Source organism: Mytilus galloprovincialis, chromosome 6, assembly GCF_965363235.1.
Source record: "Mytilus galloprovincialis chromosome 6, xbMytGall1.hap1.1, whole genome shotgun sequence".
NCBI classification, from domain to species: domain Eukaryota; kingdom Metazoa; phylum Mollusca; class Bivalvia; order Mytilida; family Mytilidae; genus Mytilus; species Mytilus galloprovincialis.
Window position 1 is genome coordinate 61,681,027 of NC_134843.1, and position 22,346 is coordinate 61,703,372.

A 22,346-nucleotide genomic window follows, 5' to 3' on the forward strand; every position below is an offset into this window, starting at 1 on the left:
AAAAACGCAAATTAAGGCGTCCGGATATTGTTTCCTTCATCGAACGTACTTTTAAGTCAATTGACAAGATTTGCGTTTAAAACTGTTTTTAAAATTATTCATCAATTTCAGTTTACTCATGCATAAATGAAGTGTGTTTGCTAATTACTATCAATTTCAATTTTACTATCCACGGGCGAAAATAATTGAAATTAACGGAAAACAGAAAATGACGACTTCGAAAAAAAAAACGGGGAGGGCTAAAAAGTTGTCCTGTCCCCAATTCCCTTTTACTTCTTAAGTTATCACTTTCATGAAAACGTCATCCTACGACAGTTTACATACGTTCAATCACATTTTAAAAGCCCACGATTTTGCGAGTGTGTTCTAGTATCGATAATAACAACAAAAGACTGACTAAAATCAGTCAAACGTATTGTCAATATATACAAAACAATATGCTTTATTTTAAAAACACTCCGTCACATTGACATATGAAACAACAGGTAAATAACAAAATACAATCTCATACAATTAAAGAAATAAATAAAACAACTTAGAAATGAAATATATAGAAAATTCTAATGCAATTTGTATGTAACAATTTTTTTCATTGGCTAAAAGTTGCCGTCAAATCCACAGTTGATCAGGCGTAACTAAGGAGGGACAACCATTTCAATTTTGAAATAATTGAATCAACAAATGTTCGATTACTACTACATAATCGAAAATAAAACAACACCTACCTCGAATTCGCAGTTTTTATGTAAATTTATCCGAATTTAAAGCGTACAGGTACGTAATAATCTCCAGTTTGTAAGTTTTCATTTTTATGACGTCACGTTTACCTATGACGTCTTTGCGCCAAAATCGTTCATGAAGTTTCGCGGATTTTTTTTTATTTGTCAAGTTTAGACATTTTTCCAAGTTTTATCGTATTATTTCTTTTTGTAATGTATTAGAATCAGAATAACAGTACTGTAGTTGAAGAGTTGCCACCGTCAATCTTGATTTGACGTTGACAACTCTTCAACTACAGTACTGTTATTCCTGAATTCCTTTACTTTTTATTTTAATATTATAATATCTTGGTTAACTTGGAAATGAATAAAGATGCATTTTTAAGTACGTTAAAATTAACCAATGACAGAAGTCCTTTCATTTCTGCTTCACTTCTATAAAAAGTTATCAAGGGTACCAGGATTATAATTTAGTACGCCAGACGCGCGTTTCGTCTACATAAGACTCATCAGTGACGCTCATATCAAAATATTGTCAATAGTTATACATGTAGGACATAAATTGACATATGATTTCAAAACACAGATATTATCAATTTTTGTGTGTAATGTAAACGCACATTTTAAAATGGCAAAATTAAAAAATGTTTTGACTCGTCAAAAAAATCATTTTTTTTTTTATCCATTTAGGGTGGGATTGACTATTATCGGCATGACTTTATCAGATTGACAAACTTTTTTGGGGGTATTTAATTAATTCAGGTCATTTATTTTCTTGGTCATTAGACAAAAAACAATAAAAACGAGTTGTAGTATAGGACACATTCCTTTCCTTTTAATCAAATTACGACACCACACCTTCCCCACACTTATTATTCATATACATTGGTTTTATTGTCATAGTAGTCTTTTCGCCTTCTACAGTTTACTTATAAATGTTTTCTTGTAACACAGTGTGTACGATGGATCCTTCTTTTATTTTTAAGCCATGATTGCCCCGTGAATTATTAGTTTCATTTGGGTCTAGGGGTTGCCCTTTATGTAATAATTCATATGGAAGTCTAACTGCCCTTCCTCGAGCTCACATAAGTATATTTAGGGGCAGTCATGTAGACTCATCTGGACTAGCTCTGTGTGCATCTATAATACTAAAATTACGAGGTCCAATTTGTCAGCCGTCATCACGTAAAAACGACGAATCAAAGAATTCAACTTTATATATAACTAATATAGTACAAAGGTGTAGATTAAAAATTACACCACTCCAGGCCCTTTTGTTTTCCACGTAATTAATATTGCCAATAATTAAGAAGTTCCGGGTCGAGTCCGATACCGATACCAATAGTATATTCACCTGTTACCGATTACCTTATCTGTACGTTCCGCATCTGACAGGCGCACCACCAAACGGTGTATTCAGGATTAATATGCTATATAGTATTACACGGGTCATAATCACAGGGTTGACACTACTTAATTGTCAAATTGTTACCTATTGTAGTATTTTAATCAGTTAAACTTTCTAAGATAACAATACGAATCTATAATACTAAAATTACGAGGTCCAATTTGTCAGCCGTCATCACGTAAAAACGACGAATCAAAAAATTCAACTTTATATATAACTAATATAGTACAAAGGTGTAGATTAAAAATTACACCACTTCAGGCCCTTTTGTTTTCCACGTAATTAATATTGCCAATAATTAAGAAGTTCCGGGTCGAGTCCGATACCGATACCAATAGTATATTCACCTGTTACCGATTACCTTATCTGTACGTTCCGCATCTGACAGGCGCACCACCAAACGGTGTATTCAGGATTAATATGCTATATAGTATTACACGGGTCATAATCACAGGGTTGACACTACTTCATTGTCAAATTGTTACCTATTGTAGTATTTTAATCAGTTAGACTTTCTAAGATAACAATACGAATACTAAAAATCTGGACTAAAATAAGGCGTATAGGTACAGTTTTCAATTTGTTAGCGGGCATGACGTAAAACAGCGAATCAAAGAATTCAACTTTATTTATAACTAATATAGGACAATGCTGTTGATTAAAAAGTACTCCATTCCAGGACCTTTTGTTTTTCCAAATAATTAATATTATCAATAATTGATAAGTTCCAGTTATTCGACGGGTTCAAACAGAAAGATTTGAAAGCAGAGAAAACTGTGTATCTTATAATCGGCATGACTTTATCAGATGACAATACTAATACTAAAATAAGGTTTGCGCATAGTTATATACTTTAATTCAGTCACGGACCCGCGATATCACGGGTGTATTCTAGTTTTATATAAAGTCCAAGTTCATGTTCCAATTGGTCTGTTCTCCCTTAAGATGTGAGTTTATCATGGATATTATACTACTGTTCAACCTTTTAGTTTGTTCATTACAGTTCGGATTTCTAGAACTTGTTCTAGTTTTCCTTATTTCAAGAATTTACATAATTTCTGAAAAAAATTGACTTTCATAGGCTCGACCTTATTAAGAATGAATAGTCAAGGGACTGCCACAACGACATATGACTTCATTCAAGATCAACTGTGCACAAACAACAGGAGTCTTTTCTCTAACAGGAAAAACCTCGACCTAATGTGTTAAATAGTCGGGTCACAAATAAATTAAATTTATTGCCTATAGGTGTGGTGGGTAAGGGACCTAGAAAATCAGTGACTTATATAGGCATGGTTCCTAGTGGGGCTCCTGATGACTTATTTTTCATTGAGCGGCACTTTAAGTCTATCAAATTTTCTTCCTTTTTCTGTATAACGTTCGATTGATCAAATGAAAACTGTTCTCAATCTGTTAATTACTATGACATGGTGTTCAATCTTTCTTAATCCTAACGGTATTCGTTTTATCTGGTCAAATTTACTCTCAATTTTCTCTATCCTTTCCTTCATTTTAGTTTGTTTCTTTAATAAATTTTGTAAGAATTGTAGGTTCTGAAATTGTGAGATATTTCTTTGAACAATCGGAATTCATCAATGTGTTCTCTGTAAAATAAACAGGAAAACAAGGAGTAATAAGGGAGCCATTTTGTAGGACAATAAGTTCTGTAGGACAATATTGGAACAATCGAATTATTCTTTATGAGGACGTTGTATGTTGCGTTTTCCAACAGTCTAGGCTGGATGAGTATTACAGAAAATAACGGCTCAATGCGATATTTGACTGGACCAGTCTTATATCTGGACTCAGAATAACATGCCGGATAAGTTAAAATTGTTTTTTTCTTCTTCATATAATATGCTACTCAATACATCTAAACGGTTGATTTATTAAGAAAGGATATTTTTGTGCCGTCTCCTCACAACACATCAGCGTTCAAGACTGATTGAGACAAATTTAAGACATTCAAGAATTGGACAAGACTAATCAAGACACTTATCATCTGATGAAGAAAGAGTCGAGAAAATTTTAGACAATGTTAATACTGTCAAGACAGTTTTCAAGAAAAAGTTAAGAACTTTATTAGACAAATTCATACTCTTAAGATTCTTTAAAAAAAAATCCGACAAAGAATAATGTAGATTAAAAAATTCATGCAAAGTCTGAAAGATTCATATTTTTATAGTGCTTTATGCAGTTTTCCGTCAATATTTCGTACGCAAACAAGAAGCAAAAAAAAAAAAAAAAAAATTAACTAAATAGAAGCTTTATTATAACAATTGACTCTCTAACCAAATATAAAGTTGTTTCTTGTGAGTGCATATACTTTTCCAATCTATTATATACTTAAAACAAGGAAAAGTAAGACATTTTACAAAACCTACACATTTTGTTATAGTTTTTTTGCCATGAATATTCGTGAAATGTGTACTACTACTTACGCCAATTAAGTTTTTATTGTCTCTTCTCCTATGTTACAACAGCAAAGAAATTTCGTAAAACTATAATAAAAAAATAATTAAAGGATTTTAAAAACCATGGCCAATTAAATAAAGTTAATGGTACGTCAGTACCTAGAATCCATATTTCAAGACCTTCATAGATTATTTCTGGAATGTATACGGAATATATATCAACAAGGTAATGTATCTTCTGATGAGCTTTTCTAGTGAAGAACTAGACATTCTTTGACACTCTGTAACATAAACATGATTCGTCAACTTTTGTTCAGACACTGGTGAAGTTTTATAAACACTGAGTACCAGCTTAAACCTATCGAATGTGCATGTGAAGTAAGTACTTTGCTGTTGAGATATGGGGGGGGATAGTTGCAATATTTGAATAAAAATCGTCTCGTTTGTTTTAGATTCTGCTCCGATTATGTCAAATTCAAGCTATACATGTATAAGTCCAACAATAAAAGGTGGAGAAGTCCTTGCTAATGATTTTAATTTCTAGTTTTGGATTATCTTTTCTTTAATTCTGGAGGATATATTTATATACTCAATCATATAGGTTTGGATTGTAAATGGAAAGAACGTGATCAATATATTATTGTACAATTTAATGAGCTGCCTTCTTTGATCTCGCTGTTTTTTGACAAGTGTCCGAAGAAAATTCGACTCATGAAAATAAGAGGTCGGCAAGGCGAGACACACAGTTGTTTTCCCCCTGGGAATGCCACCAATCTCTTAAAAGTCTTCATCTAAATTCAGCAATTATATTGTTCAAAACATCTTTCTGAAATTAACGTAATATAATAACAAAACATTGAATCTAATATTAAACGTATGTATCATCCTCGAAAAATTAACATCCTGATTTTTTTTAAAGCTCTTTACTGATACACTAATATCGTCCTGATTTAAAAATAGATGCATGAATTTGTAATTTATTTCATAAAATATTTTACCTGGGTCGAACTGATATCTGTAAACAATAAATTTATCAAACAGATTTACAAACGAAACTCGTATAAATCAATAAATCAATGACCAAATACACTTATAGTTAGGAATATGACAGTGTCCATTCGTTTGATATGTTTTATCATTTGATTTTGCTCTTTCCGTTTTGAATTTTCCTCGGAGTATAGTATTTTTGTGATTTTACTTTTTACAAGCTTATGTTATTTAGGTAAGTGAGTTAAATCTGAATTTATGAGTTTGAAAGTAAAAACAAATTAACCTTTACAAAACCAAAACTAACATGACTAAGGAGGACCTTCGAAACGTGCAACTATGGTCATTTGCCGTAAAGGGTTACAAAATTTTTTTAAAATGGCTGCATTCAATCACAAGAGCAGAAAAATATTTGCAATGTGTCATCCGATTATAGAGCATTTTTGCTGCAGGTTTCGTTGTACTAAATTATTATGAGTATTAATTGTTAAAAATAAGATCTGCGTAGAAAAAATCCAGCCAAAGGTGACTGTTTATAACAAATATGTTCACTACAGGCCTAAGCTTCGACGACCGTCAGTAGAACATTGCCAAAGAGGGGCGTTTATTTTGCTGTTCGGGAAGTATAAGTAAACAACCACGTCCTGTCAAAATAAAGAAGTTATGTCCGATGCCTCGTGTAGGTAGGGTGCAACGCTCATCATTGCAACAACACTTTGGCATGTTGTAAGGTGGTATTTCTGTCCTCCAATACACTATTATTTTCGAGTAGCAATATAAGTGTCCTCGACCTATTGCCACTAATACAGGACTAACCAAATGTATTTTATTTATTCTTGTCCTGAATATGCGTGAAATATTTGCCACTGGACGTTAAGCAACATAAATTAATCCATATTTTGTAAAATACAGAGAAATGTAAGATCGGTAGGTCTTCTAAAACTAATAAACTTGTATTCGTAATCATTGAACATACATTCCACAAGTGTGTTTAAAAGTAAGTAAACAAATAGTATTGATTTAAATGCCAAAATGTCCTTTCGATTACAATACGTATTATATATAAAATTAAACATTCTTTAAAGTTTTATCAGAATGATCTATGGCGATTGTCGATATGATTATTTGTAAAATATAGTAATAGCCATACTTGCGAGATTATTTTTTAAAATTTCGGTTATCATTCACAACATAAGTATTCTGTTTATTAGGAGTGTTTATCTCTATATATCATCTGGTAAAACATATAGATAACGACGCAGTTCTTATATTTTTTTAAGACTTTCATAATTGTTTTAGGTTGTATTTTTTTCAATACATTCTTTTGAATACATAATTGATAATTAAACAGCAATAAGTAGTAGTACTAAACGAAGTCAAACAAAAGTTAACTTTCAATATTCATTTTGGCTTTTTTTTTAATTCTATTTTGGTCGATTTTATATAAACTATTTCAAATGATTATAATAGTGAATTTCGAAATGACTTGATAAAGTGTTTATCATTGCAGAAAAATCGTTACTTGCATATATCTAAAATCAATGCTTTATATAACATGTCACCTTTTCACCAGTTTTAAATGCTTGTCTTATTCTGCAAAAGATTGAGATGTTAAACATAAAATATATTGAGTCCTTGCATTTTTTATGCTCCCAGTAAGTTATTATGGTATCCACACAATTTAAATAACGTGTTGATGTCAGGTCTTGATGGAAAGTACTACGTTGTGATGATTATCTTTGAGAAATATGAACGCGACACTTACATATAAATGCTCTATCAGTCAGAGGAACAATAAAGTTTTAATTATAGTCATTATTATATAAAAGTAATTTTATAAAGGTTTTAAGATGTGCAGCCTATTTTCTATAATTATATAAGACAGCATCGTCATTTCAAATGCTAATAAATTGCATAGGTTTACGTACGCACATTGAATGTAATATTTATTACTGAATTATATTATAATATAATATTAATCGAATTATAAATACATGTTCATTTAGACTCAAAGCTCTTATTTTCATAGATTTTGACAGATGTCGAGTACATGTATGTTAAATAATCGGTATGATCCACGCATATTGAAACACAATTTCAATTGAATGGGAAGCTTTGCTTTGAATTATATAATCCATCAACTGATTCGTTCTCGTAATTTCTTAAAATAAAAAACTGAACGAAAACCAGCAATTGCACAATAGCTTGTAAAAAACACCTCAGCAATTTGAAATATACAATAGGATACTTACAATATTATTCAAATAAAGAAACATCTATAAATACAAGGACTACAATATCTTTTTTGATCTGCTGAAACAAAGGCAAGGAACATACAATACGTTATGGATCATTTCGTTTGTCTTGATTATTCTTTTTTATTGTACTTTGATTACTGCAAAGACATTTGTTTGAAAAATCACAAAAATACTGTACTCTGAGGAAAATTCAAAACGGAAAGCCCTTAATCAAATGACAAAATGAATAACTCAAACGCATCAAACAAATGGACTACTCTAAAATTCCCGAATTGATACAGGCAGAAAATGGTGGATTTAACCTTGTTTTATAGCTAAACCTTGCACTTTTATGACAGTCGTTGACAACGATGTGTAAACAAAGCAAACAAACATAATAGGCAAGCACAACACAAACAATCAAGAAATATAAGGAAGTTTTATTATTTCTTAAAATATTATTAATAATGTATGCATTATTTCAGAGAATTAAACAAATGGTAAACAAGTTTCTACCTAAAAAAAAAGCCAATGGACTATTTCCTTGTTTGGTTATTTACTTTCTTGACTTGGAAATCAATAGACGGTGAGTTAATAAGCAAAACAGCACAATTAACCATATTCTACAAAGTCTGATCGAAGAATGCATATATTAACTGAAAACGCTATATTGTTTGTCAATTTAAGGTAGATGGGGTGTCTAAATTATAAATAACCCATAGAATTTTTTTAAAATTTGCCAAAATGTAGTTGATATCCTGCTTGTTTGAAAACATCAATAAAAAGGGTGGGTCACCGGACTCATTTTCACACTACAAGTTGTGCAAAATTGTCAGATTTTGTATAGATTATGCATGGAAAACCTATATTTCCGCCATAAAACAAAAACTACACCATAGAATTTTGAGATAAAATATGAGAAGATAGATTAAATAATATGCTTTCAGATAAGAAAAAGAAAAAAGGGGGTCACCGGACTCGTTTTCTTGCTATATAATTAAATGGGTAGTTTCCTAACACATTCTATTGTAAAAGTAACACTATCTGAATTATGTGCCCTTGCATTTGAGTTGCCTCCCCTTATTTGGGCAAAGTTGAAAAAAAATAATTAAACAAAAATATTCGTTTTTTTGTAAAATACAACCATAAAGATGTTTAAACATGGCATTTTCTGTATCATTATGAAAATTTTTACACATGAATTACCTACTACTCTAAAAATTTGCACGTTTTATCAAAGATCTAGACCTTGTTTTCTTGTATTTCAAAATCCAAGATGTAGGAAGACGCCCTGTCTACCTTAACTGATGCAAATGTGTATGCAAAAATCTTACAACAAGAAATGAAGTTTGCTTAAAAACAGGTTACACCCACTAACTTTCTTCGAAAAATGCCCGAAAACGACATTTGTTTTACATCGTTTTCATGGTTGATAAGTATTGATTTTGTCAATTTTCATAGACTTCCCCTTTCTTAATTGGCCTTGGAGTTTTGTTATACATTTTTTGCTTTCGTGGTAATTTTTTTCACGGCTGATTAAATTGGTCAAACAGGAACTTTCATTCCTTTCTAGCTTAACTGGGATCAACCAGGGCTTTGGTAGATTTTATGTTGCTCAATATATTTTTTTTGGTGTTGTGTGTGTGTATGCACTGCTAAAAACATATTATTTAGTTAATTGGACTTTTGTTTGATATTAAAAATAGTAAAAAGTCAAAACAAAATCTACGAGTTGACATCAAACAAGAAATACCGTTCTCCGAGGGAAATTCAAAAATGAAAGTCTCTATTCAAACTGGAAAATAAAAGGCTGAAACACATCATGTATTAACCTGCTATTTTGATGGCTAGCTAAAGCTCTCACATCTATGACAGACAATGTGAACAAAATCAAACAGATCATAGTTTAAAAATGTCATTAATAAGGGTACAGCAGCCAACATTGTGTTATAATCATAATCAATACAAAAACAAACACATGTTTAAACACAGAAAAACAAAAATTAATATAGTTGAAGCATTAAGAAAAATACGAAAGACAAGAATGAATAAAAATACTATAGCACACAAACGGAAAACATGTACATGTATATGAGGACCGAGCCACGTCAAATGGATATTAGTTTAAAAAACACCAGCAATAGTAATAATTTACACAGAAACATTTGAATTGTTTTACATTGTCATTTCGGGCCTTTTATTGCTGACTATGCGGTATGGGCTTTGCTCATTGTTAAAGACCGTACGGTTACCTGTAGTTTTTAATTTCTGTGTCATTTTGGTCTCTTCTGGAGAGGTGTCTCATTGGAAACAATACCACATCTTCTTTTTATGCCCCACCTACGATATTAGAGGGGCATTATGTTTTCTGGTCTGTACGTCCGTCCGTTTGTTCGTCCCGCTTCAGATTAAAGTTTTTGGTCAAGGTTTTTGATGAAGCTGAAATCCAATCAACTTGAAACTTAGTACACATGTTCCTTAGGATATGATCTTTCTAATTTTAAAGCCAAATTGGACTTTTGACCCCAGTTTCAGGGTCCACTGAACATAGAAAATGAAAGTGCGAGTTTCAGATTAAAGTTTTTGGTCAAAGTAGTTTTTGATGAAGTTGAAGTCCAATCAACTTGAAACTTAGTAGACATGTTCCCTTAGGAATGATCTTTCTAATTTTAATGCCAAATTAGATTTTTTACCCAATTTCACTATCCATTGTGAACACGGAAAATGATAATGCGAGTGGGTATCCGTGTACTATGGACACATTCTTGTTTATATTTGACCTTAACGAAAGCCCCCATCCCACCCCCTCCCTTTTTAGCCACACAAACACAACAGATGATTTGTGAAGTCCAAAAGAGACACATGGTCACATTTTAAAACTGCCTCAAGTCACCTATTTTAGTAAAGCAAACTGGCAGTTTGTGTAGGCAAAAATCTAAATGCTTGTTGACAGTAACTTTTACTTATATTCCAAGTGAAAATCAAAATTAAAACTATATCGGGGTCATTCAGGGTATTCCAATTTAGTTGCATCAAATGGGTATCTTTTCATTCATAGTTATAATCCTTGATTCTTCAGTTTAATTTAGCCATACTAACAGCAATGAAAAGTCATAAACAGTGCAAAATGAGACTGTACACATTTCAGGCGAAATTAATACTGTTGAAATAGTGTCAAGACAGCTTTAAGACTTAAGAAAGTGTCGAGACATATTCAGACATTATTAAGAATGTCAAAAATATGTTAAGACTAATCGAGACCAATTTAACTGCTGGACGTTTCGTCCCCGCGGGCATCACCAATCCAGTAGTAAGCACTTCGGTGTTGACATGAATATGAATTTTATTATCTTTTTTTATAAATTTCCTGTTACAAAACCTTGAATTTTTTCGAAAAACTAAGGATTTTCTTATCACATGAATATATTATCTTAGCCGTATTTGGCACAACTTTTTTGGAATTTTGCTCTTAAACTTTTTACTTGTTTGGCTTTATAACTATTTTGATGAGCGTCACTGATGAGTCTTATGTAGACGAAACGCGCGTCTGTCGTATACAATTATAATCCTGGTACCTTTATAACTTTTTTATTTCAAAACAGTCATGAATTGGTCGAGACTCATCAAGACTCGTATTAGATGATACAGGAGGGTATTTTATAGAAAGTGTCAAGAACTATCAAGAACCTATTTAGACATAATTATACTATTGTTACACAATAGGGGTAAGGGTTAAGGATAAGTATATTTACGTAAAGCCATGATTATTCTTTTTTCTTATTATCCAGACTGCACTTTCTCTGTTTTACCTTGCTCGTGGTCGCAGCCGTTAAAGTCTTGATAATTAATTGTGTGACTGAGATTAATATATGTACGAACACCGTTATATTTCAGGTATCGTGTCCGAATTATATTATTATTATTGTATGTATTTATTGTTTTATCTATTGGGAATGATTAGATATAGAGTTGGTCTTATTGTTTGTCCAAAAAGCGGGGGATCCCGACATGATCCCAACCTTATTTCTCTCCGGGTTATCATTGTCGCGCTGTCTCAACTTTATCGTATATTTATATAAGGGTTATATATTGTAACTGGGCATATCATTTGTTAATTCTAAGCTTCCATAGTCATCTTTTCCGATATTGTCCTATACTTCTACGTTTACTTCAGGCCGCCATTTATTTATCTTGATTGCGCATGTGCTTGTCGTGGGAATAGAAGACGACACACGACATATTACCCCGTGGCCAATCAACCAATGAAATACTGTAGAATTGCCCCACTGGTACCATGGGGATGTGGGTTGTGGGCGCTAAGTATAAAAAATGCATCTTTCGTTGGCTCTGGTTCTAACGTTGCAACCCGATACAAGGGACCTTTATTATTATACCCTGTAAGGTTTTCCAGAGAATATACAACCAACATCGCTAACAGAGTATTTTGAGTAGGTTTCTTCATATAAAGATAGACTGACCTCTGGCCTAGATTGTTTTACTACGGTATTTACAACCGAAATACCAAATATTATGATTGACGCTTTACATTTCACAGGGGTCTCTGTACTATTTTATGCTCTGGGGATTATTATATTTGTACGAAATATTTCTGATAGCTGTATATTTAATTGATTAAGAGTTGATTTTGACTCTGTTATTATTTTAAAGTGTTTTATATAAAACCAGTACCTTTATAAGCCATGCTACCAATGGTTGAAATCCAGTAATTTGTGACTACAATAGCCAGTAGTAAGGACTGTTAACCTACTACAAAGGTTGTCATAAACTATAGATTGTGACTTAAAAGTTTTAGGTCCACAGACCCGAACCGTAACAGGAAGGACTTTTCCGTCACGAAGTCAACCTGTTCATACCCATCTGTCAACAAGTACTAGTCCAAGGCAGTAAGAATCAACTATACAACAATTTAAAGCACTTCTGAATGAACAGATGCCAGATCTTGTTGAGCTTCTTAATTAGCCGGAAAAACCTTTTCCGATGAAGAGATTGAGAAATGAAGGGACCACACCTATTCTGTCTCCATCACTTCTTATACCATCTGATATCCTCTTTAGCAAGTACCTAGAACCCGCATCTCCAGAGCCATTTAAAGATCCTATGACGTATTTCCCATCAGACCAGCCATTTATTTCGCAACCAGAAACTGCACACCTACCAACCATCCAGTATCACCAGAAACTGCAACACCTATCGACACAACCCTGGATTTGACAAAGGCCATTGCACCAGTTTATGCAGCCAACTAATGACGAACCTATTAATTTATCCAAAAGAAAGACAATTTTGTTACTAAAACCATCACCAGTACCACCACCAGCACTATCACCAGTACCATCAACAGTTACCTTTACATTCGTTTGAAGCACCTTTAGACCTAACCATCAATTCAGACAAAACCATACACCCAGCAGAAACAGATTGCACCCGAACAATAAATAAGTGGAACAAATTAAAAGAAAATGAGGTTGATCTTACAGACTAAATGATTTATCGCTAGATCCAGTGCTGTTTTTCGCTGAGGCAAGTGGAACAAACTAAAAGAAAATGAGGTTGATCTTACAGACTATAGTGATTTATCGCTAGATCCAGTGTTGATTTTCGCTGAGGCACCATCATATTACCTGAAACTCCCCCTGGCTAAGACTTTCCAGGAAAAAATAAACCTCTGAAGGAGAACCCGTTTCCTCGGTACCAAAGAAGGCTCATACTAATTGGTACCAGTCGTATCATGAAGGAAGAGAGATGCTACCTGCCATACGGGACAGTTTTGGAACTCAGGGATATTTGGACTTCAAACACCACCGAGGAATAAGTATGAATTGTTGTAGGTAGCATTGTCTTATTATTTTTAGTTCGAGGCGAACTCTTCCCGTGTGTGCGAGTAATGTTTCAAATAGGGGTAAGGGTTAAGGATAAGTCTATTTATGTAAAGCTATGATCATTATTTTTCTTATTATCCAGACTGCACTTTCTTTGTTTTACCTTTCTCGTGGTCGCAGCCGTTAAAGTCTGGATGATTAATTGTGTGACTGAGATTATATGTAGGAACACTGTTATATTTCAGGTATCGTGTCCGAATTATATTAAAAGTGTATGTATTTATCGTTTCATCTATTGGGAATGATAAGATATAGAAATGTCCATATTCAATAGTAGTAACTTTACGAGTCAGGTGTTTGTTTACGTTTTCGAATCGCTATTTTAACGATGAAATTTCACCTTGTACAGAGCATTCACGATTGCTTGGCAGGTATTTTTATAATACCTGATGTTGTAATGTGTTTACCTTATAAGCTTACTTATTTTCTAATTTGGAATAACTTGTGTTTAGCCGTAATCATCTTAAATTCAATCAGAGACAGTTTATTTACTAGAGGAACCATATTTAATTGTGTATTGGCGGTCTAGTACACGAGATTGCTTGTTTACATAAACGTTTTGATTGGTCGATCCATTGTAGATTCATTCTCACCGCCTGCAAGAGCAGTCGGAATTTAGTCCTCTAGATGTCGTTATTATTTGATGTGCAAGTTTTAATTGTTTTTAAGAAAACTAAACCTTCTTACACTTGGCAATTGTTGGTTTTGACGAAGACAACCTTCGACCTACGGGAAAGTCAGCTGTCGTTCCACTTAGACAACTTTCTATGGATACGATAACATGAAAGAGATTTTCTGGAAATATACTTTCACTTTAGCAGAGAGAAACCGTTATAGATGATTACGGCACATTGTATCTATAATACAAAAATAACGAGGTCCAATTTGTCAGCCGTCATTAGGTAAAAACGACAAATCAAAGAATTCAACTTTATATAGCTAATATAGGACAATGGTGTAGATTAAAAATTACACCACTCCAGACCCTTTTGTTTTCCACATAATTAATATCGCCAATAATTAACAATTTCCGGGTCGAGTCCGATACCGATACCGATAGTATATTCATCTGTTACCTATTACCTTATCTGTACGTTCTGCATCTGACAGGCGCACCACCAAACGGTGAATTTAGGATTTTGCTATATATACACGGGTCATAATCACAGGGTTGACACTACTAAATTCAATCATTGTCAAATGGTTCCCTATTGTTGTATTTTAACCAGTAAGACTTTCTAAAATGACAATACGAATACTAAAAATCTGGACTTAAAATGAGGCGTATAGGTACAGTTTTCAATTTGTTCTACTATAAATATAAATGTATTTTTGATGTTTTTATGGTGATTTGCAAATATTCGATTATATAGATTTCATATAAAATGCATCTGAACTTTATACCTGACTTGGTTATTATTTCAACAGTATACAAACTCAAAGGATCCATGCAAATTATGTTCGATCGAGCCTCCTTATTCAACTAATAACCACTCGGTTTAGGGGCGAAATCGTTACAATACCCTGTAAGCTATATCTTGACTTACATCTAGAAGTTGACAATGAAGGTCGGTTGAAAACAAAACTTTACGACAAAAGAGATGATTTCAGCTTTCAAATTGTGAACTTTCCATTTCTAAGTAGCAACATTGCAGCAGCACCTGCATACATATATCTCCCAATTGATACGATAATCCCGTGCTTGCATTTCTTATGATTCTCTTGATAGAGGGTTGCTGCTCACAAGGAAGCTTTTAACTAAATCAAGAGTTTCAAATGGTAAAGTTGAAATCATCCCTTCGTATTTACCGGATTTGTTATCACATAAGCAACACGACGGGCGCCACATGTGGAGCAGGATCTGCTTACCCTTACGGAGCACCTGAGATCATCCCTAGTTTTTGGTAGGGTTCATGTTGCTTATTCTTTAGTTTTCTATGTTGTGTCATGTGTGCTATTGTTTGTCTGTCTTTTTCAATTTTAGCCATGGCGTTGTCACTTTATTTTGGATTTATGGGTTCGACTGTCCCTCTGGTATCTTTCGTCCCTCTTCTATACCAGAGAATATACTACCTGTGACTGTTCTAACATCGCTACCAGATTATTTTGAGTAGATTTCCCCATATAAAGAAATTGGCCTCTGACCTAGATTGTTTTACAACGAAATACAAAGTATTATGAATGACGCTTGAGGTTTCACGAGTGTGGGGGGTTTCTGTACTGTTTTATGCTTTAGGGATTATTATATTTGTTTTGCAAAATTTCTTAAAACTGTATATTAAATTGATTAAAGAGTTGATTTTGACTCTGTTATTATTTTAAAGTGTTTTATATAAAACCAGTGCCTTTACAAGCCATGCTACCAATGGTTAGTAATTTGTGACTACAGTAGTAAGGACTTTTAACCTACTACAAAGGTTGTCCTAAACTATAGATAGTGACTTAAAACAGTTTTAGGTCCACAGACCCGAACCGTAATTATTAACATTCTTTTCAGACTTTTTTTGTGTAACGCTCCAATCGTTAAAAAGCCCAAATAAAGTACGAATTAGAAGAACATTGCATTGATAACCACAAATTCCTAAAATTTTAGCCACATACAGCTAATGTAATCTATTCGTGAGGAAGAAAAGCCCAAGTATTTTTTAAATTCAAATTTTTATAAACAGTTACTTCATAACTTTTAACATATCTATGCAAACTCAAGTCAACACAGAAATGCTGACTACTGGGTTGGTGATATCCTGGGGGTTTCAAAACTGCACCAGCAGTGGCATCGACCCAGTGGTTGTAACTAAACTCATCATAGATACCATGATTCAAATTTTGTATTTGCGCCAGACGTGGGTTTCGTCTACAAAGGACTCATCAGGGACATTCAAATAATATTTTTTTGAAAAGGCCAAATAAAGCACGAATTTGAAGAGAATCATGGACAAACAAAATCATAAAAGTTATGCCAAATACGTCTAAGGTTATTTATTCCTGAAGGGAGAAATGTCTAAGTATTTCAAAAAAGCAAAGTTGATTTATAATTAAACAAATACACAATAATGACACAGTGGTTGTGAATCAATTCAACACAGTACCAGAAAAACTATAGGTACTATAGAAAACTATACAATTGTGTTTTTAACTTGAAATCTTTTGTTTTTCAGGTTTCATTTCTATCAAAGGATATGGCTCGCTTGAATTGAATTCGCATTTCGAATTGGGATGTCAAATTGTATCATTTCAAGGGCAAGCATCATGGAGTAATACTAATATTGGGTTTATCACATGTATAAGTGATGGATTTTGCACAACTCATTCTAAGGACAACTTCAAGTTCTCTGGAAATTCATCAGGCATTTTTGTAATCATAAACCCACTACTTGAGAAAGATGATCATATTGAATGGACATGTTTTCATGATACTATGACCTCATCTTATACAGTTGAAATACGTGAGATTTAATATATATTATGTCACATAGGTTTCACAATATAACCAGTATCTCGGAATAGTTCTGAAAATCATCTAACCTTTTTTTTCCAGCTCACATGGGGCCTAAAAGGCCTGATGAGCTTTACTCATCACTTGGCGTCCGTCGTTCTTAACTTTTACAAAAATCCTCTCCTGAAACTACTGGGTCACATTTAACCAAACATGGCCACAATCATCACTGGGGTATCTTGTTTTAAAAAATGTGCCCGGTGATCCAGCCAACCATACAAGATGGCCGTCACAGCTAAAAATAGAACATAGGATGTAAAATGTAGATTTTGGCTTGTATCTCTGAAGGCATTTATAGCAAATCTGTCATGGGGTAAAATTGTTTATCAGATCTATCTTCCCTGAAATAATCAGATGAATCGGACAACCCGTTGATGCCCCTGAATTGGTAATTTTAAGGAATTTTTTCCGTTTTTGGTTATTATCTTGAATATTATTATAGATAGAGATAACCTATAAACAGTAATAATGTTCAGCAAAGCAGATCTACAAATAAGTCAACATGACAAAAATGGTCCAAACTTGTCTACAATAATCATTAAGGTATCTTGTATTAAAATTGCGTCAGACGACCCTGCCAGCGAATCAAAATGGCTAAAAAGAGTACATAGGGTAAAATGTAGATTTTGGCTCATATCTCTAAAACCAAAGCATTTAGAGCAAATACGGCATCATAACATTGTTGATGATGTCAAGATCTATCTGCCCTTAAATTTGTAGACCATTGAGGCAATCTGTTGTTCGGTTGCTGTCCTTAAACTGGTAATTGAAAGAAAATTTTGCAGCTTTTGGTTATTATCTTAAATATTATTAAATATAGAAATAAAATGTAAACAGCAATAATGTACAGCAATGTAAGACTTAATAATAAATCCACATGACCAAAATGGTCAATTGACCCCTTAATGAGTTATTGACCTTTATAGTCAATTTTTAACTAGACATTTTCAAAAGTTTTGTAAATTTTTACAAAATATTTCACACTGTAACTACTGAGCAAAGTTAAAGGTAGAGATGATTGTAAGCAGCAAGAATGTTCAGTAAAATAAGATCTATAAGGGACTGTGCAATATTTATCTGAGGGTGGGACCGGTGCAAACATGGACGGGGCACATACTTTTTTCATGCAATTAATGAGCGGGGCGCAAAGTTTTTTGTAACAAACCTTTGGCGGGGCGCACACTTTTTTAAAAACTCTTCGTGTGTGCATAAAAAAATTAAATCAGAGTATAACAGATTAAAACTATTTGTGATTTCTGTGGAAAAAAGTAACTTGATAGAAAAAGAACAATTGAATCTAAAACAAAATAACATAATACAGTGCTTCAATATATTTTTGTGTGTTTATGCTTTTAATAATCATTTATAAAAAAAAAATGAAATTCTGATCAAAATTCTGGAAAACTATAAACAATGTTTTGAAAATTAAACATATGACATAACATATGGTAATAAATGCTTAAACATAAAACAACTTCAATTGTATTTTAAATAAATCTTTAACATGACAAAATTAAATTCTTAAACATTAAAAGAATTACAACTTAATCTATGAAAAAGCTGAATTATGTCCCTTGGGAGTATTAATTTCCAACAAAAGTCCTTGCAAACAGTAGAAAATGAAAAATTATGTATGCCTGATATAATTAAAGATATAAACTACAAAATCAAGCACTATTGAAATATTTTCTGCATGAATTGCCAAGAATGTGAACAAATTCTTTACACAGGAGAATATAAATTCTATCTAAATTTGGCCTCAAGTGGGCCTCTTTTTTTCTTAGATGGACAATTTTAACGCTGAAAATGCTTCTAGTATGATTAAATATTGCCTTACTCCATAAACAGTACAAACTTAACCAGAACATTTCCAATTTTAATAGCTAGAGAAATACCCAAGTGATACATTAGGGAATTACACAGCAAAGAAGGCAAATATCTCAGTTAAAAACATTTGTCGCGTCTTGAATTCTGGTGCTTCCAATTGAACTATTTATTGTGAAAGGTGAAAAGAAATACAAAAGAACTATAGTTTGGTGCATTTTATACAATATAGTTAATATTGAACTCCCAGAATAAAGTTTTATATCAGTACCCATCAATTTGACTTATTATGATGAATCAGCACTTTTCTCAACACAGTATTGTTCTCAGTGAATAATTTTTATTCTTTGTGATAAAAATCAAATGTACTTATAAAAAGCTTCAAAATAGTATAAAATAACTGAAGTCTGATGCCCACTATCATTTTACACCAAATTTATGAAATTTTGGAAGTCTTTTCAAATAATTGTCTAGAAAATATTTCAATAGGTTATCAAATTTATTTTGTAAATATACACACTGCAATTATTCATAGATAAATACAAAAAAATATATTGTACCCTTACATTCAATCACAGCGCTCCTAAGTTGACTTCCTTCAAAAATAAAATCTTTATAATATTGAATTAAATGCATTTGAGTTGAAATATCAACTCTGATATACATGTATTATTGAATGTTGTGCATTTTAGTTAAAAAATATCATGTTTCCATATATGTGTTTCATTTTTTTTCCAGCGGGGCAAGGACTTTTTTTTTCATTAATTGAAGCGGGGCAAGAACTTTTTTTATAATAAATATTGGCGGGGCATACAGTTTTTTTTTTTTTAATATTTGCTGTACACCGGCCCCACCCTCAGATAAATATTGCACAGTCCCTAAACACATCACCATAACTAAAACACAATTTTGTCATTAATCCATCTGTGTCCTTTGTATAATATGCACATAGACCCAGGTGAGCGACACAGGCTCTTCAGAACCTCTAGTTTTAGGACATAGTGAAAAGTTATTTCAAAGGTCTAAGCAATAGTTCGAAAGAGTTCGACAAATAAGCGGCACCTCAAAATTACTTAATGGAGTTTTATACATTGAAAATGTACACAATATGGAAATTAATTAAAGATCGCCGGAAACTCACTTTTCATCGGACGTTTATGAAATATATACTCAGAGAAGAAGTTATTGTATTACATGTAAATGTTGAAATCTGTCTGCAATGCATTTCAGGTTCAGCACATCCAACGGACCAGACAAAGCCAGGTAAGACAAATAAAAAATAGAGCGAATGCTATAAACTAAATATAATCACAGCAAATAGAAAAACAATAACCTTATGTTGTTTGAAAATTGTATATTATTTAAGAAAAAGATGCTAACTTTTTGAAAATCTACATAACACGAATTTAGTAATTTGGCCTGTCCAAAGTCAAGAGCTTGTACGCCATTGTTGTCGTTTGGTAATGTGAATCAAATGTTTTACGTTCATTAGTTTGTCATAAGTCATGTCGTTATAAATTTTGGACATTTGTCATTTCGAGGCCTTTTCGAATTGACTGTGCGGAATAGGTAGTTGCTTTTTTGTGGAGGGCCGTACGTTGACCTTGTGTTATTTTGTATTCAAATTTATCATTTGGTCTCTTTTGGTGAGGTGTCTCATTAGCAATAGTACCACATCTTCTCATATATATATAAGCTTAAAGGGGAACTAGCTACGATATATATATATATATATATATATATATATATATATATATATATATATATATATATATATATATATATATATATATATATCGTAGCTTATATATATAAAAAAAAACATCATGTTCAATCATTAATGAAAGTGAAATAGTGAATTAATAAAAAAAAAAAAAAGCTTTTAGCATATATGTTTCAATTTTGTCAAAATATGCTAAGAAACATACCTGATGAAGTATTGATTTCCGAGTGAATAATTTGAACTCATAGAATCCGTAATTATGTGAACTTCAATTTAACTCCTTTGTTAGAGATGGATAACGCATGATTCGTGGGTGATCAGTTATTTACAGGAAAAGTATGTCAACATTGTAAGTGAAACAAAAGTAAATCATTTGATTGACTGATTCGATCCACATAAACAATATTTCTTATAAAAGATGAATTACATATATTTTTAATATATAATATGAAATTAAATATACCTAGAAAAATCAACTTGCACGAGTTCGTTTAATCTTTTCATATCTATTATTTTATATTTTTGTATATATCCCTTATATGGCCATCGGAGGTTTTCGGAGGTCAACTCGATAGCTAATTTGAAGGCGTCTACAAACGAAACGCATCATTATATTATAGAGCCCATGTTATTTAAATTGTTTATTTTAGACTATGAATAATTTGTATATATGTTTTACATATTCATAAATCAAATATTATAATTTCAGTCTAATTGGTGAACAATAATATGACAGCTAATATAAAGGTGTTCGCTTATATGTACTCATGATGGATTTGTTTCTATTACAGGAGGTTTAAAATTTGGCGATATTATTGGTATCGTAATTGGCTGTGTTACATATTTAGCACTAGGTGTAGTACTATGTTATTGCGGAATAAAAAAGAAATATGGTTTTTCTGATAACAAAGTAGCAACAAAATATGAAAAGAATGAGCCTTGAGGAGCAATTGACCCTGTGCATACTGATCCAATAGAGTGAATGGAAAAAGATCATTTTAAACTCAAATTAGTAACTATATAGTTTCAATACTTCGAGTTTAGTAATTCTGTGATTCAACTTTTTTCCGTATTCAAATTAATTGATTTCTCAATGATTTTGTGTTTGCATACTTATAATTTCTGTTCTTTGTTTCTTTAATATGACACATACAGTTTAGTGTATTTCTCTGGTTTTGTATAAAGGTTAATAGAATAGACACTAATGGAAAAAAGTAAAGAAGAGAGGAAAAGGGACCAGTAAAAAAGAAGGGATAAAAGGTAAGAATGGACACAACGTATAAAGAAAAGAGAAAAATAGGCTACAAAAATAAACAGCACAGAAATGAATGTCTGCCCCTCCGGCTCTTCTTGGGATTGTTGCAAGGAAGTGAAGATACCAAGAGGTAAACGCACATTAATTCGAAGACACAGTAATAGCATGGACAAAAAAGACAAATACAAAATAATCCACAAGAACTCCGACTACTAAAACCAGAGTGGCCAGTTTCTGCTCTCCTAGTGTCAACCGTTGTTTTCCACAACATCCGTAAAGCTAAAGTCAATTAGAGACGGAATGTGATGAAACTATTGTAAAGTAAACACAGGTTTATAATATAAGCACTACTTACAACACAGAAACAAAATGATGAACCAAGA

At 32.5% G+C, this 22,346-nt stretch overlaps 1 protein-coding gene across 1 annotated transcript; it reads left to right on the forward strand.

Moving 5' to 3' along the window:
• The first annotated feature begins 5,624 nt into the window (after positions 1-5,624).
• On the forward strand, positions 5,625-21,690 carry LOC143078243 (uncharacterized). Its single transcript, XM_076253164.1, has 5 exons — positions 5,625-5,763; positions 8,251-8,351; positions 16,824-17,111; positions 20,216-20,248; positions 21,500-21,690. The coding sequence occupies exons 2-5, from the start codon at positions 8,297-8,299 to the stop codon at positions 21,649-21,651; spliced, it is 528 nt and encodes a 175-aa protein (XP_076109279.1). The 5' UTR covers positions 5,625-5,763; positions 8,251-8,296; the 3' UTR covers positions 21,652-21,690.
• Positions 21,691-22,346: the final 656 nt, after the last annotated feature.

What these genes read in the sequence shown, in the direction of transcription:
- LOC143078243 (XM_076253164.1), top strand. Translation starts at nt 8,297, where the DNA reads ATGGACTATTTCCTTGTTTGGTTATTTACTTTCTTGACTTGGAAATCA. An exon ending in ATCTTATACAGTTGAAATAC is followed by an intron (nt 17,112 to 20,215) that starts GTGAGATTTAAT and finishes AATGCATTTCAG; the next exon opens with GTTCAGCACATCCAACGGAC. An exon ending in AACGGACCAGACAAAGCCAG is followed by an intron (nt 20,249 to 21,499) that starts GTAAGACAAATA and finishes TTTCTATTACAG; the next exon opens with GAGGTTTAAAATTTGGCGAT.